The sequence below is a fragment of the Saccopteryx bilineata genome, chromosome 2, assembly GCF_036850765.1.
Source record: "Saccopteryx bilineata isolate mSacBil1 chromosome 2, mSacBil1_pri_phased_curated, whole genome shotgun sequence".
Lineage (NCBI taxonomy): Eukaryota > Metazoa > Chordata > Mammalia > Chiroptera > Emballonuridae > Saccopteryx > Saccopteryx bilineata.
The window spans coordinates 394791938-394808354 of NC_089491.1; the positions used below are offsets into that span (position 1 = coordinate 394791938).

General features: G+C 44.9%; 1 protein-coding gene across 1 annotated transcript in view; it reads right to left on the reverse strand.

The window, feature by feature from the left end:
* The window catches only part of LOC136322700 (histone-lysine N-methyltransferase PRDM9-like), a 40398-nt gene extending 24968 nt beyond the window's left edge, over positions 1–15430 (reverse strand). Inside the window, exons 1-3 of the mRNA XM_066254593.1 lie at positions 15293–15430; positions 13276–13452; positions 12882–12935 (exon numbers count right to left, since the gene is read on the reverse strand). Of these exons, the coding sequence (XP_066110690.1) occupies positions 12882–12935; positions 13276–13452; positions 15293–15430 (369 nt within the window). The remainder of the gene's footprint in view (positions 1–12881; positions 12936–13275; positions 13453–15292) is intronic.
* Positions 15431–16417: the final 987 nt, after the last annotated feature.

Consider the following 16417-nt stretch of genomic DNA (forward strand, 5'->3'; position numbering starts at 1 on the left):
AGACTTATTCACCTCTGTTCCCCATCTCCTTCCTTCTCTCTACAAAAACTCTACACAAACTGGCTTCTCACTCAACACTCCGCCATCTTGGCTGCTTCTCCTAGCCTACTCCTTGTGGCCTTTCTCTGCTCTCTGCTGTGATCTCTCTGCTCTCTCATGCTAATCATCCCAGGAACCAAGAGAGCAAGCTCCCGTTCTGCCCCTCATTTTATAGTGTAGATTCAAAACCTTTAATCCAATATACAAAACAGGGAAGTCTCTAATACAAAGTCACTTCTCTGAGGCATGATTGGATTGTACCACCCCACATCAAAAAGGGTGAGAAAGGCTTAATCCCCAAACCAAGCTTCAGGCTACAAGGATTCTCAACACACATTAATATCACCTGGGTGACGGCCTCCTCATGGGCAGCGCCATCTTTAACAAAGTGAGCATAATATATTTTATCTGCCCAACAAGTGAGAAGCCAGTTTGTACAGAGTTTGTGCAGGGAGAAGGAAGGAGATGGGAAACAGGTGAATAAGGCTGGTGAGCTAGAAACCTTTGATTCTAGGAAACTCAGATAAGTCAGTAGCTTTGTGAGCACTAAATGTGAGTAGATTTTGGAGCCCAGTGTGTGTTTTTACTTGCCTGCCGGGTGCAAGCTAGGATTAAAGATGATGGCCCACCAGTTTTTGGCTCCATTGTTTCTTTACCAACTGTTCGAATCCAATGCGAACCTGCATGGGCCAGGCTGCTATAGTGGTGGCCGTGGCTACTGGCTATACAGCACTGAAGCATCTTTGCTTGCTCATGACTCATGACGTGGTCTTTAGTTCTGCTTAAATACTGTAACTTATCATTGATTATCCTAGTCTCTTACTTTCCTGCTTCCACCACATTCAGGTTTCTTTTTCAAATTTTGCACATTTGCCAGTCGACCTAAATGGAGCTCTGCTTTACTTGCAAAATGCTTCCTGTTTCTAGAACACCTTCAATCTACACCCTTCATTTATAATGCTAAGGATTCTCATCATGTTTTTATTAATCAACTTAAACAATTTTACATACATCACCTTCCCAAAGATATCTATACATAAACATAATGTCACACATAAAACATCGACCACACTTTTATTAACACTATTGCCTTAGTTTCACTTCACCTATTAAAATACAAAATATAGTGAAGGTATATGTAAAGCCAGTAGCTTCAGCCAATATCACAGCCACCTGGCTCATGTAGGTTCGCACTTGATTCGGACAGTCATGAAACAATAAAGCCAAGAATTGTGGGCCATTAGCTTTAATCCTAGCTTGCACCCGGTGGGCAAAAAATACACACAGTGGAAAAACACTTTCCTTTCCATTCAGGGCTCCCCAAACCACTGACTTATCTGAGTTTCCTAAAATCAAAGGTTTTCAGCTCACCAGCCTTATTCACCTCTGTTTTTCATCTCCTCTCTGCACAAACTCTGTACAAACTGACTTCTCTTTCAGCACTCTGCCTTCTTGGCTGCTTCTCCTCTCCTCCACATGGCCTTCCTCTGCTCTCTGCTCTCTAATGCTAATCTTAGAAACCAAGAAAGTAAGCTCTCAGTCTGCCCCACTTTATAGTGTAGAAATCCAAACCTTTAATCCAATATACAAAGAAGTCTCTGATACAAAGTCACTTATCTGAGGCAAAATGAGATTCTTCAAAAGGGTGGGAAAGGCTTAGTTTTAAAACTTAGCCTTCAGCTGTAACAACCCTGCCTGCTTACAGCCTGTCCCCTACACCCAATGTAAATTATAAGCGAGCAAATCTATATATCTGTTGGAATCCATGGGAATCTGAAAAGACCAGTGTAGCAAGCTTATTGAAGGGAAGAAAGAAACCCTGTTGGGCACTTCTTCAGGGAGAAGGGTACCAGTACAGACTAGGGAGAAAATTTTTATAGTGTTTGGGAGAGCCTGAGGAGGTACTGAGCCAGAAGTTCTGGTATGTCCACTCCTGCAGATTTATGGTTTCAGCTTTCTGGAACACTCCTACTTAGGGTGCTTGACCAGCTTCTAGGAACTCCTCTGCCTCTGGGGCAATTATCCAGTAAATAAGGTTGAGGTCCAACGGTCAGGTGGAATAGCCAAAGGGCATTTAGTATTTCTGATAAATTCATATATCTATCAGTATCATATTTACAAACTTATTTGACAAACAGTATACAAAAAGCAATGAATAGAAAAAAAATCACAACTACATTGAATAATTTCCTTGTGGCATATGGCTATTAAAATGAACTGCTGGGTAACTCCTTATCAATAAACATAAATAGCCTAATTATTGGCACAAAGTAATGGATTCAAATTCAGACACATAATATATATGACAAAGGTTTCTCTTTACATGAAAGAAAAAATTATGATATTGTTGTAAGGTACCAAAAAGCAGCAAAATTAATATTGATATTCTAGGCGGAAAAGGTCAGGCTTTCCTGTCCTTTCTTTGGAAAATGGAGGAAAAAGAATATAGATGTTGTAACCGTGAGTGGAAAAATTCTGCTTGACCTTTTGACTAAAATTAAAGAAAGCAGGAATTGACCGCTCCCTACCATAAACCACTTAGAAATTTGCTTAGAGCTAGTTCACAGGAGGCAGCTGGACCCCAACCTGCTTACGCGAATAGGTATGTGTTCCTGATAAAGATAAAGATAGGATAAGGGTTAACGACTAACTGCCAACTCAGCTTCTGTAAACGGTTGCTTGCTTGCCTACCAAAGTATAAAAGCCCTTGCAAAAAGACTGAGAGTGCTCTTGGCCATCTCCTTGCCTTGAGCCCGCTCGCGAGTGTAATAAACTTTTTCTTCTGTTTTACCCACACACTTGGGTCTAGAGTCTTCGTGGTGCACCCTCGGTCAACAATGTCTCCTGACTTACAAGGATGACTAGGGTCATTTGTTTTTAAGTTCTCTAAAAGGATTAAGGTTATCTGAAGAACTCCCTTTTGCTTTCAATAAGAGGCAAAATTACCATACCACCCTACACTGATCTTAGCTCTCCCTCCCTTCCTGGAATCCTGAAATTAAAGTGTACTTCTAGGCAAAGAAGAAGAGATAGATACTGAAAGGATTTGTGAATGTCTTTGTATTGCCTTGAAAGTTTTAACATTTTCTATAAATCCCCTAGACAAATGCTATAATCTTGTTAATGATTGTGTCCTGCTGTCATGCCCCCTCCCCAACCTGTATGTGGTCAAAGTGTATATAACCAACCTCTGAAATGTACTCGGGGCTCAAGATTTGGAACTGCTATGCCCTGTGCCAGCCATATGTGGCCGGCATATTTAGCAAATCTCCTCCTTTAATAAAATTCTTCAAAATTCATCTGGACTGGGTGTCTCTACATAAACCTGATGGAGTGAGGTATGGTGCCTTTCAGAATCTGGGGTAGGGTACTTTGTAACATATCATAACTGGTATCAAAACAACCATGAGAAAACAAATGGCACCCCTACATCCTGACATCCACTGAAAGTACTTCCTTCTGGAACTTAATAGCTACCCACACCTAATAGAAAACCCTAGAGCTGCCTACAACATAAGGCAGTGTAAAGCCAGTAGGCAGGGCCAGGGCTACCATCACAGCAGCCAGGCCCATGCAGGTTCGCATTGGATTCGGACAGTCGGTAAAGAAACAACGGAGCCACAAACTGGTGGGCCATAGTCTTTAATCCTAGCTTGCACCCGGCGGGCAAGTAAAAACATACACTGGGCTCCAAAACCCACTCACATTCAGTGCTCACAAAGCCACTGACTTATCCGAGTTTCCTAGAATCAAAAGTTTCTAGCTCACCAGCCTTATTCTCCTCAGTTCCCCATCTCCTTCCTTATTCCAGATACAAACTCTCCACAAAATGGCATCTCACTCAGCACTCCGCCATCTTGGCTGCTTTTCCTGGCCTCCTCCACGTGGCCTCCTTCCGCTGCTGGCTCTATTCTCTCTGCTCTCTCATGCTAACCTCAGGAACCAAGAGAGCAAACTCCCGCTCCGTCCCCATTTTATAGTGTAGAAATCCAAACCCTTAATCCAATATACAAAATAGGGAAGTCTCTAATACAAAGTCACTTTCTGAGGCATGATTGGATTGTACCACCCCACATCAAAAAAGGGTAGGAAAAGCTTAATCCCAAAACCAAGCCCCAGGCTACAAGGATTCTGCCTGCCTTTAGCCCACCCCAACACACATTAATATCACCTGGGTGACGGCCTCCTCGTGTTATCTTTAACAAAGTGAGCATAATACATTTTATCTGCCCAACAGGCAGCAAGACATTAAGAGAACTGAAAATAACCACCAAAAATATTTGGGTAACTTACAGTACATTTTAAGGCAAAACCTGGTCCCATAAATACACAAAATCCTTTTACTAGATTCAGTAGACCACGAATATCTACATTCACATGCAAATCATAACAAACTCAAATAATACACCACACCTAAAAGAGAAAACAGAAACACACATAACTATAAAGGTAATTGAACACACCCATCTCAATCGGCAATGGAGCACAGCTTTCAAAACTGATGCATGCAACTAAAAAATGTGTAAAAACATTTTTTAAAATAACCTAAGTGGCAAATAACATTCCATAAACATAACTACTCCACAGTGAGGCCAGTATCCAAGGTCACCATCACAGCCACCTGTCCCATGCAGGTTCACATTGGATTCAGACAGTCGGTAAAGAAACAACAGAGCCAAAAACTGGTGGGCCATTATCTTTAATCCTAGCTTGCATCCAGCAGGCAAGTAAAAACACACACTGGGCTCCAAAACCCACTCACATTCAGTGCTCACAAAGCTATGAACTTATTCGAGTTTCCTAGAATCAAAGGTTTCTAGCTCAACAAACTTATTCACCTCTGTTCCCCATCTCCTTCCTTCTCCCTGCACAAACTCTGCCATTTTGGCTGCTTCTCCTGGCCTCCTCCTTGTGGCCTCTCTCTGCTCTCTAATGCTAATCTCAGGAATCAAGAGCACAAGCTTTTGTTTTGCCCCCATTTTATAGTGTAGAAATCAAAACCTTTAATCCAATATATAAAAAAGGAAAGTCTCTAATACAAAGTCACTTATCTGAGACATGATGGGATTGTACCACCCCACATCAAAAAGGGTGGAAAAGGCTTAGTCCTAAAACCAAGCCTCAGGCTACAAGGATTCTGTTTGCCCACAGCCCGCCCCTAACACACATTAATATCACCTGGGTGACAGGCTTCCATATGGGCAGCGCCATCTTTAACAAAGTGAGTATAATATATTTTATCTGCCCATCCACAATACTCCAAATATTCAAATCTACCACGCTGTTGGGCAGATAAAATGTATTATGCTCACTTTGTTAAAGATGGAGGCCGTCGCCCAGGTGATATTAATGTGTGTTGAGAATCCTTGTAGCCTGGGGCTTGGTTTTGGGATTAAGCCTTTCCCACCCTTTTTGATGTGGGGCGGTACAATCCAATCATGCCTCAGAAAGTGACTTTGTATTAGAGACTTCCCTATTTTGTATATTGGATTAAGGGTTTTGACTCTACACTATAAAATAGGGGTAGAGCCTGACCTGTGGTGGCGCAGTGGATAAAGCGTCAACCTGGAAATGCTGAGGTCGCCAGTTCGAAACCCTGGGCTTACCTGGTCAAGGCACATATGGGAGTTGATGCTTCCAGCTCCTCCCCCGTCTCTCTCTCTGTCTCCTCTCTAAAAATGAATATAAAAAAAAAAAAAAAAAAAAAATAGGGGTAGAGCGGGAGCTGGGGCTCTTGGTTCCTGGGAGATTATCATTGGAAGAGAGAGCAGAGGAGAGCAGAAAAAGGCCACGAGGAGGAGGCCAGGAGAAGCAGCCAAGATGGTGGAGTGCTGAGTGAGATGCCAGTTTGTGTAGTGTTTGTATCTGGGATAAGGAAGGAGATGGGGAACTGAGGAGAATAAGGCTGGTGAGCTAGAAACCTTTGATTCTAGGAAACTCGGATAAGTCAGTGGCTTTGTGAGCACTGAATGTGAGTGGGTTTTGGAGCCCAGTGTATGTTTTTACTTGCCCGCCGGGTGCAAGCTAGGATTAAAGACTATGGCCCACCAGTTTGTGGCTCCGTTGTTTCTTTACCGACTGTCCGAATCCAATGCGAACCCGCATGGGCTGGGCTGCTCTGATGGTGGCCCTGGCTGTGGCTCCTGGCTTTACACTCGCTTACAAGAGTGCTTCCCACTTTTTAAAAACTGACCCTCCTGGATGATAAACCACCTTCCTACACATTTCAATGAACTAAAAAAAGTGCCATGAACTGCAGTAACACACCAGAGAACTGTAAAACTTAGTATTGACAATGCCATTTGTAAAGCCAAAAGGCACGGCCAGGGCCACCATCAGAGCAGCCTGGCCCATGCAGGTTCGCATTGGATTCCGACAGTCGGTAAAGAAACCATGGAGCCAAAAACTGGTGGGCCATAGTCTTTAATCTAGCTTGCACCTGGCGGGCAAGTAAAAATACACACTGGGCTCCAAAACCCAGTCACATTCAGTGCTCACAAAGCTACTGATTTATCCGAGTTTCCTAGAATCAAAGGTTTCTAGCTCACCAGCCTTATTCCCCTCAGTTCCCCATCTCCTTCCTTATCCCAGATACAAACTCTGTACAAACTGGCATCTCACTCAGCACTCCACCATCTTGGCTGCTTTTCCTGGCCTTCTCCACGTGGCCTCCTCCCGCTGCTGGCTCTATTCTCTCTGCTCTCTCATGCTAACCTCAGGAACCAAGCGGCAAGTTCCCGTTCTACCCCTATTTTATAGTGTAGCTTCACAACCTCTAATCTAATATACAAAATAGGGAAGTCTCTAATACAAAGTCACTTCTCTGAGGCATGATTGGATCGTACCACCCCTCATCAAAAAGGGTGGGAAAGGCTTAATCTCAAAACCAAGCCTCATGCTACAATTCTCAACACACATTAATATCACCTGGGCAACGGCCTCTTTAACAAAGTGAGCATAATACATTTTATCTGCCCAACAATCCACCCCTATGCTCACTTTACTACCCACAATCTATACCACCGGCATTCCTGTGCAAGGAAATTAGAACATTACACAGATTACAACAGCAAAAATCATACAGTTTCAACAATTACAAAGGTACATTTCACCAGTCTCTCAGCACTTAGCCCAAAGCGCAAAATATCCTCGGTCTTCTTTCTAGCCACAGGAAAAACTTCCCGGGGCAGGGGAGTGCTTCCAGCAAAGCCACCCCCCACCCCCATCAGGGTATTTCACATTGTCCGAAATCCGTAATCCATAAATCCATCCAACAAAGGAGACAATGCCCACTCCGGTTCCGGTCGTAGTCCAGGAAATCAGTCCACGCACATGGGGCGTCAGCCACCCCCCTCATTCCTGCCATCCTGGCAGGTCTTACACTGTCCCAAAGAGGGGCATGTGGCAATAGCAGTCAGCATTTCCATCTTGGCTCCAGAGGGCATGATAACGTCCATCCTATGTCCCCAAAATCGCAGACCTACCGGGGCTGTAGTAGGTGCTCCTTCCAGCTGGGCTCCCATCTTATGGAGACTGCGGATTGCAACTCCAGCTCGAGTCTCCTCATCTTCCAAAGAGGAACTGAAAACACCAGCTCGCACTGCCGGGCTCGAGCCTCCGTCCGCTGCTGCCTTCTGCTCCGCAGACCTTGCAGCTCCGGACCCGGCCTCAGCTTCAGCCTCAGCCCTGGCCTCCCGCCGCTGCTGGCTCTCTGCAACATCCAGGGCAAGCTGCAACTCACGAACCTCTGAATCCTCCTCCAGCAGCTGCTCCATTTCCAGGCGAATCTCGCAAACCTGGTCGGCCTCCTCCTCCATAGCTTCCTCCAGCTCCAGGGTCAGCATCGGTTTCTCCTGCGTTTGCTCTAGTTCCTTCCACTGCTCGGTTTTCAGGTCCCAGGCAGCCTCTTCCACAGAGCTCTCAGTTTCCTCACGCATGGCTGTAAAAGTCAGCCAGCCTACAATCCCCAAAAGGACAGCCATGGGGAATCCTAACACTAGCCAGTCCTCTACTCCACCACTCAAAGGCTCCTTGCCGATCTGTATCGAATCCTGCCACAGACTACGCCAAATGTAAAGCCAGGAGCCAGGGCCAGGGCCACCATCAGAGCAGCCCGGCCCTTGCAGGTTCGCATTGGATTCCGACAGTCGGTAAAGAAACCATGGAGCCAAAAACTGGTGGGCCATAGTCTTTAATCTAGCTTGCACCTGGCGGGCAAGTAAAAATACACACTGGGCTCCAAAACCCAGTCACATTCAGTGCTCACAAAGCTACTGATTTATCCGAGTTTCCTAGAATCAAAGGTTTCTAGCTCACCAGCCTTATTCCCCTCAGTTCCCCATCTCCTTCCTTATCCCAGATACAAACTCTGTACAAACTGGCATCTCACTCAGCACTCCACCATCTTGGCTGCTTTTCCTGGCCTTCTCCACGTGGCCTCCTCCCGCTGCTGGCTCTATTCTTTCTGCTCTCTCATGCTAACCTCAGGAACCACGCGGCAAGTTCCCGTTCTACCTCTATTTTATAGTGTAGCTTCACAACCTCTAATCCAATATACAAAATAGGGAAGTCTCTAATACAAAGTCACTTCTCTGAGGCATGATTGGATCGTACCACCCCTCATCAAAAAGGGTGGGAAAGGCTTAATCTCAAAACCAAGCCTCATGCTACAATTCTCAACACACATTAATATCACCTGGGCAACGGCCTCTTTAACAAAGTGAGCATAATACATTTTATCTGCCCAACACCATTTTAAAGGGAAAAGTCAGGCTTTCTGTCCAGTCCTTTCTTTGGAAAATGGAAGAAAAAGAATATAGAAGTCTCCTGACTTACAAGGATAATTAGGGTCATTTGGTTTTAAGTTCTCTGAAACGATTAAGGTTATCTGAGGAACTTCCTTTTGCTTTCAATAAGAAACAAAATTTACATACCACCCTACACTGATCTTAGCTCTTCCTCCCTTCCTGTAATCCTGAGAGTGACATGTACTTCTAGGCAAAGGAGAAAAGATAGACACTAAAAGGATTTGTGAATGTCTTTGATTGTATTACCTTGAAAGTTTTAATGTTAATCTTGTTAATGTAATGTAAATCTTGTTAATGATTGTGTCATGCTGTCATGCTTCCCAACCTGTGTGTGGTCAAAGGGTATATAACCAGCCTCTGAGATGTAATTGAGGCACATGATTTGGGACTGCTACGCCCTGAGTCAACCATATGTGAACAGCATATTTAACAAATCTCCTCCTTCAATAAAATTCTTCAAAATTTATCTGGACTGGGTGTCTCTATGTAAACCCAATGGAGTAAGGTACAGTGCCTTTCGAATCTGGGGTATGGTACTTTATAACATTACTTTCTTTACAGCTCTTCTAACCCTCCATCTAGAACCCTGTAAGAAAGTTATCTGTATGGCCAGTAGGCACGGCCATCATCACAGCCACCTGGCCCATGCAGGTTTGCATTTGATTTGGACAGACAGTAATGAAACAATGGAGCCAAGAACTGATGGGTCATCAACTTTAATCCTAGCTTGCACCCAATGGGCAAGTAAAAACACACACTGGGCTCCAAAAACCCACCCATTCAGTGCTCACAAAGCTACTGACTTATTCGAGTTTTCTAAAATCAAAGGTTTCTAGCTCACCAGACTTACTCACCTCTGTTCCCCATCTCCTTTTCTCTGCACAAACTCTGCACAAACTGGCTTCTCACTCAGCACTCCACCATCTCGGTTGCTTCTTTTGGCCTCCTGCACGTGGCCTCTCTCTGCTCTCCTCTCTGCTTTCTCCTCTAATACTAATCTCAGGAACCAAGAGAGAACAAGCTCTCAGTCTGCCCCAGTTTATAGTGTAGAAATCCAAAACCTTTAATCCAATATACAAACAAGAAAGTCTCTGATACAAAGTCACTTATCTGAGACATAATGGGATTCCTCATAAGAGTGCACCACCCTACATCATGCAATCAGTCAAAGGTGTGGGGAAAAGCTTAGTCTTAAAACTAAGCCTTAGAGCTGTAACGACCTGACCTGCTTACAGCCTGTCCCCCACACCCAATACAAACTATAAGTGAGCAAACATGTACATTATATTTACAAACTTATTTGACCAACATTATCATTACATAAACATGTTATCAAATGAATGAACATTAAATTAAAAATACCAAATTTAATCAATGATAGCCTTATAAAATAATTTCAAAAGAACAATGATAAAAATACTACTTCCAAGGCCAGATTGCTCAAAGCTTCCAGGGCTGTGCTTTCTGACAAAGGTGAATATGCCCTGGGGCCATATTCAGCAACTATGGTGCCATTTAATATTAACAAGAGCATGGGGATCTGGCAGGATGTTAATTCTAGGCTGTGAATAGAAGGAACACCTCCTCACAAGTTCCCCAGGACACACAATGATCCTGCCCCAAAGCTCAACAGTACTCAGAAGACAAACCCTGCCCCACAAGAAACAGGATGAAGAGTGACATACAATACAAACAGCAGGTCATTCTGCTGAGCTTACACGGGGAGCAGAAGCGTATTCCCTACAGACAGTCCGGGAGCTCTTCTCTTCTGGCGGCCGGCTGCACCTCCTCCCTGAACCTCTCGCTCGCTCGCATCCCCTCTGTCCCGTCCCCCCACCCCGTTATCCCCGGGCCCCAGGGATACACTCACGTTTATCCGAGCTCTGCACCATCCGACTAGTGAACTGCGGCCCCTGCCCGGAAGCCTCTCACCTCACGTCCACGGCCTTGCTGCTTCTTCCGCTGCGCCTCATCTCGAACCTGCTCGGGGCCCAATTTCCCTCGGCCCAGCCCCGCCCCGCATCTGCGCCGGGCCCCACCTCTCACCTCCCTGCTGATTCTGCCTTAGGCCTCGCGACAGGCCCAGCAGCTCACACACAACTTCAGTTTTCAATGCTTCATTTACATGAAAACAGCCATGAACCTGGTACACTCGTTCACGTTTACTTTAGCAAAATAAATTCATTGTCACTTTATAAAACTAAAAACTGCCATTGAAAACACCTTCTTGCCTGACCTGTGGTGGCGCAGTGGTTAAAGCGTTGACCTGGAATGCTGAGGTCGCCGGTTCGAAATCCTGGGCTTGCCTGGTCAAGGCACGTATGGGAGTTGAAGCTTCCTGCTCCTCCCTACCTTCTCTCTCTCTCTCTCTCCTCTAAAAAATGAATAAATAAATAAAAATAATTTAAGAAAACGCCTTCTTTAGAGAATATTACAGGAATCACAGCATAGGAGACATTCTGAAATGCAATAACCCTAAAGGGACATGATGATTTCAAGGGAAACGGTAGAAAAACTGCGCGGTGGGATGAATAAAGGGTGATGGTCATTCCAAGGAAAATACTACAAAAATTAATAAATATAAATACAACAATTAATTCCTTCTCACAGTCACAGCGAAAACTTATTGTGAAACCCTCCTATATTAGGAAAACCTTATACAAATAGATATTATACAATTGTTGTTACGATTGAGGGCAAAAATCATCACTGCAAACAGTAGCGCTTCCTATCGATAAGCTTTAGTCACTCGGTGATTCCAACTTTTCCTGTACTTAATATAAACTCAATAACATAAACTCCCACTTACAGCACAGTTACAAAAAAAAAAAAAAAAAGAAAAACTATCATTGAAATATATTCAACACATCTCTCATTCAGAGACGGATCGTCATTCCTTCAAAAGTGATAGACACCCTGTTTCAAAAAAATCAGTAAGGCCTGACCTGTGGTGGTGCAGTGGATAAAGTGTTGACCTAGAAATGCTGAGGTCGCCGGTTCAAAACCCTGGGCTTGCCTGGTCAAGGCACATATGGGAGTTGATGCTTCCAGCTCCTCCCCCCTTCTCTCGCTCTGTCTCTCCTCTCTCTCTCTCTCTCCTCTCTAAAATGAATAAATAAAAATTGAAAAAAAAGTTTTATAAAAAAAACCTTGGGCTTGCCCGGTCAAGGCACATATGGGAGTTGATGCTTCCTGCTTCTCCCCCTTCTCTCTCTCTCTCTCTCTCTCTACTCTAAAATGAATAAATAAATAAAAATTTAAAAAAATCAGTAAGAGCCCTGGCCGGTTGGCTCAGCGGTAGAGCGTCGGCCTGGCGTGCGGGGGACCCGGGTTCGATTCCCGGCCAGGGCACACAGGAGAAGCGCCCATTTGCTTCTCCACCCCTCCCCCTCTCCTTCCTCTCTGTCTCTCTCTTCCCCTCCCACAGCCAAGGCTCCATTGGAGCAAAGATGGCCCAGGCGGTGGGGATGGCGCCTTGGCCTCTGCCCCAGGCGCTAGAGTGGCTCTGGTCGCAGCAGAGCGACGCCCCGGAGGGGCAGAGCATTGCCCCCTGGTGGGCGTGCCGGGTGGATTCGGTCGGGCGCCTGCGGGAGTCTGTCTGACTGTCTCTCCCCGTTTCCAGCTTCAGAAAAATACAAAAAAAAAAAAAAAAATCAGTAAGGACAGAACAAACCTTATGTCAGTGCTGGTCAACCTGGTCCCTTCCTCCCACTAGTGGGCATTCCAGCTTTCATGGTGGGCGGTAGTAAGTTGTTTTATAAAGATTTATTCTGCCAAACTTAGTGAAAATCCGACATAAAGTATTTGGTAAATAATTATTATTATATGCTTTAACTTGCTGTAACTCTGCTTTATAAATTTTATAAAGTAAAGTTACTTCCCTATTTTATAAATCGCCATTACTGTGGAACCGGTGAGCAGTTAGAAAATTTTACTGCTAACAGAGATACTAAAGTGGGCGGTAGGTATAAAAATGTTGACTACCTCTGCCTTATGTGCATTCTGCCTTGGTAGAGGATCCGCTCTACTGCGCACCTGCGCTACGATGTCATTCCCGAGATGCCCACACGAGGGCGCCAGGGTATCGCGCTGACGGCATATTTGAGAAGAACCGCATTAGACTAGACACAGAGGTGTCACCATAGAAACGGTGTATCTTCCCCTCCTGGCCTTCCTCTAGAAATCCGCAACAAAAAGATAACTACAGAGCTCTTCTCGCTACAAGTTACCAAATACAGTTCTCAATAACACACAAAATAAATTAAACTGGAAGTCACAATGCCACTGGAACTGAAACATAATAAAAAACACTGCGCACAATACACAGTCTCCCCTGCACAGATGAGCAAGAAAGAAAACCTGACGGTCCCCCACTTTCTCACTTTCCTTCAGAACCTATGTTACCACATCGAATGCACCTCATCTTCACGTCGCCTCGACGACAGCCTCCCTCAGAGCCTGGGTGGCGATCTCCACGCCTCTTCCCACCGCGGGTCCGGACTGCGCGGTACTGAGCCCGTCCCGCACTTTTCTTCTCGCCAGCACCTCCTGCCTCCTTCCTGTGCGCCTCGGGCCTCGGGGAGTCGCTACGCCCCTCTCCGTTCTTCTAGGTTTCAGGGACCCATCAAAATAGAGAAAAACAGGGACTTTGTAATATTAAAATCAACTATTTAAAAAAAACTATTCACACAATAAAAACACAAGCCAGAAATGAAAAGAACATCTTTACTCACCATGATGAAACATTTCTGTTCCATAAACCAACAAAACCACAATGCATTTCTGATCAATACTCACATAGCACTCTAAAACAAATAGCGGCCCTGGCCGGTTGGCTCAGTGGTGGAGCGTCAGCCTAGTGTGCAGGAGTCCTGGGTTCGATTCCCGGCCAGGGCACACAGGAGAAGCGCCCATCTGCTTCTCCACCCCTCCCCCTCTCCTTCCTCTCCGTCTTTCTCTTCCCCTCCCGCAGCAGAAGTTCCATTGGAGCGGAGATGGCCCGGGCGCTGAGGATGGCTCCATGGCCTCTGCTTCAGGTGCTAGAATGGCTCTGGATGCAACAGAGCGACGCCCCAGATGGGCAGAGCATCGCCCCCTGGTGGGCATGCCTGGTGGATCCCGGTGGGGCGCATGCGGGAGTCTGTCTGACTGCCTCCCTGTTTCCAGCTTCAGAAAAATGCAAAAACAAAACCCAAAAAACACAAAAAACAAATAGCCCCACTGAAAATGAATTCGTATCTAAACAGACTCCAGGTGGAGGAACACAGTCTGGACAAAAAAGGGTTCAGTGGAATGAGACCTCCTCCTGATCCGATAGAAATTCATGAATTGAACAGGTGGAGGTGGGAACTCACAACACTGGCAGATCACTTCTTTACCGAAAGGCTTCTCTTTGCCATCACTGAGCTGTGTCTGGCCACTCGGTGCATCAATAGGATCATGCCTTTGACCTGCCCCTGACAGTCCCCTCCTGCAAAACGGTGACAGCACAAACTCTTTTCTACTTGCTCATCCTGTCTGGCTCTGGCTCTCAGGACCTCGTGGAATCTTCCCTCCTTTCTTTTATTTCACATGGATTAAAGAAATTACCTCTCTCTCTACCCTCTTAAATGAATAAAACAAAAGAACAAACAAAAAAATAATTAAAATAAAAAGACTGGGCTTGCCTGGTCAAAACACAAATGGGAGTTGATGCTTTCTGCTCTTCCCCCCTTCTGTCTCTGTCTCTCTCCTCCACTCTCCAAAATGTTCTTTTAAATAAAGAAACAAATTTTAAAAATTGTTACAATGAGAGCCTCTGCAAGATTGGAGATCTGTTGCAGTAATATAATGTTATAGTAATTAAATATATAGAAATATAAAAAAATATGGAAGATATATGAAAGTAATTAAGATATAGTATTAGAAATAATAAAATTGAATAAAGTTATGCCATCTGGATAGGAATTAATATAGTGTGTGTAGATGTGATAAACAGACTCTGACTTTCAAGCAAGGCCCAGTTAGTGTGTGTATGAAGTTATACATAGATAAGAAGTGGCTTGATGTCAAACTTTGTAAGTTAACTGTTGTAGTAATATAATGTTATAGTAATTAAATATTTAGAAATATTAAAAAACAAAAATATGGAAGATATATAAATGTAATTAAAAATAATATTTAAAATAATTTTATTTAATTAATATAGTGGGTGCAAATGTGATAAACAGACTGACTTTCAAGCAGGGCCCAGTTAGTGTGTGTGTGAACTTATACATAGATAAGAAGTGGCTTAGTATCACAACTTTGTAAGTTAATGTAAATAACATCTTAAAAAGTGGTTTGATGTAAACTTTTCAGTAGATTAACATAAAAGGAGTTCCCTGCAAGAAACTCCCAAAATGGTGGTATGAGGTAATAATTCTGTAGATTGACACATGTTAGAAGGCATTGGCCAGAAAAGGTACTAAAGCTGAGGGCCCCCTGTTGCAGTAGTCGCCCAGACTCCAACGTTGATGTGGACTGTCTTCATGCCACTCTGAGCTCTCACCAAAGCCAGCCAAGAAGAGCACGCCGCGGGGCCCCCTTAAGCTGTACCCAGGCATGGCAAAAGGATTTGTGAGTAATAAATTGCCTGTGTGATTATTGCAACTAATTCGGTAAGGAGCTGTTTTCAGATCCTGAGGTGACAGCGCTGGGGCCACGCTCCACTGCCTGAGGGGGGAGGGGGAAAGGGAGAGAAGAGAAAAGGGGAGAGAGCTAGGGGGAGAAGCAGATGGTCTTTTCTCTCTGTGCTCTGACCCAGAATGGAACCTGCATTGTCCATATGCTGGGCAGACAGTTTATCCACTGAGTGAATTGTCCAGGGCTATCTTTATGATTTTTGTTCATTATACTTTAGGTCTGCAATTCTGGTTGGTCCTGGCACTTTGCAACTGGCTGAGTCCCTGAAAGATAATTAATGAACGAGGGCCGTGAAGGGTGTGGAGGTCAGAGGTGCACGGGGATACCCGAGAGGCGGGGAGAGGCGACGTGTGGGGCCGATGGACTCAGGCGCAGCGCAGTCCGGACCCGCCGTGAGAAGGGGCCCCGGGGACCACGGCTCGGACTCCAGGTGTTGCCATTGTCCAGGCCGCATGAAGGTGAGGTGCACCGAGTTACTCACGTAGGTGGTGAAGAAAAGTGAAAAAGTGATACAGCGTCAGGTTTTCTTCTTTGCTCATGGGTTCAGGTAAGACTTAGAATTTCCTGTACGTTTGGTGCACGGTGTTAATTATGTTTCAGTTGCAATTATATTGTAAGTGCCCTTGTTATTCGTCTTGGGTTTCTTTAAAAGTATTTTACAATTTGCAAGTATAGGGACTATGCAGTTACTTTTTGTTGCGGATTTCTAAAGGAACCATAAAAAGAGGAAGATACATAGTTTCTATGTGTCACCGCAGGTGTGGAGCAGAACGCAGTCGCCTTTACAGCCGCCATGGCCTGGCGCCCTCGTGCGGGCGTCTCGGGGAATGACACCTTAGTGCAGGTGCGCAGAGAAGGTTCAGCAGAGCGGGTTCCCTACGAAGGAGGAATCCACTTTGCGTTCACGT